This window comes from Trypanosoma grayi (genome assembly GCF_000691245.1).
Source record: "Trypanosoma grayi strain ANR4 Tgr_1428_V1, whole genome shotgun sequence".
Classification (NCBI taxonomy): domain Eukaryota; phylum Euglenozoa; class Kinetoplastea; order Trypanosomatida; family Trypanosomatidae; genus Trypanosoma; species Trypanosoma grayi.
Genome location: NW_008827046.1, coordinates 2,705 through 3,410, shown reverse-complemented (window position 1 = coordinate 3,410; position 706 = coordinate 2,705). Strand labels below are relative to the sequence as shown.

The 706-nt window shown below is 57.9% G+C and overlaps 1 protein-coding gene across 1 annotated transcript; it reads left to right on the top strand.

The window, feature by feature from the left end:
• Positions 1-357, top strand: DQ04_14281000 (hypothetical protein; the record flags this gene model as incomplete). The annotated part of the gene is made up of 1 exon (XM_009317116.1): positions 1-357. A coding segment is annotated over one exon (357 nt), but the record flags the coding sequence as incomplete, so codon positions are not given.
• Positions 358-706: the final 349 nt, after the last annotated feature.

The window sequence follows — 706 nt, the reverse complement described above, 5'->3', positions numbered from 1 at the left end:
ACGACTGACGGGGCGGCGGGGACAATACTCCACCGCACGGATGGGCCGCAGTTGTTGTGCCACGGCCTCCACCTGCGGCTCTTCTTGGTGCCGAAGCGACCACCGCGGATATTCGGTCGGGCACCAGCATGCCCACTGGCGACTTCTACGAGCAATGCCTCACCCCTTTCCCCGCCGCTGGCACCACGCTTCGGTGCGTCGCGGGCCAGTGAGCGAAGTGCATCGCAGATGTGGTTGACATCCATCGCGCCTACGGCACGCGGGAAGAATGTAGTCGCCGCATCAAGCGAACACCAGCAGCGATTAAGGAGAGCCACACGTCGTCTCACCCCTACACGCGTCGCAAAGTCGAAATGAGGTGCCACGCCGTTATCCGAAGCCCCATGCTTTTCCACACCCGAGCACCTCCTGCAACAGTAAACGGGGCAGAAGCACAAACACCCAATTGCTTTGTTTTTCTCTTCCCATACCCCCTGCCTCTCTCTCTCTCAACTACACCGCAGAACCGACGCATCACGAGTGAGTGAGTTGCAGTATGAGCGAAGGGCGCAGTTGGGCGACCGTACGCAACAGATGGACTCGTACGAGCCAAGCAAAAGGCAAAAAACAACAACAATAACAACAGCAACAACAAACACTCATTGAAATTCCACAGAGACCCCCTAGACGCAGCCCCCCCCTCTCCTCAAAGCAAAAACGCACTGCA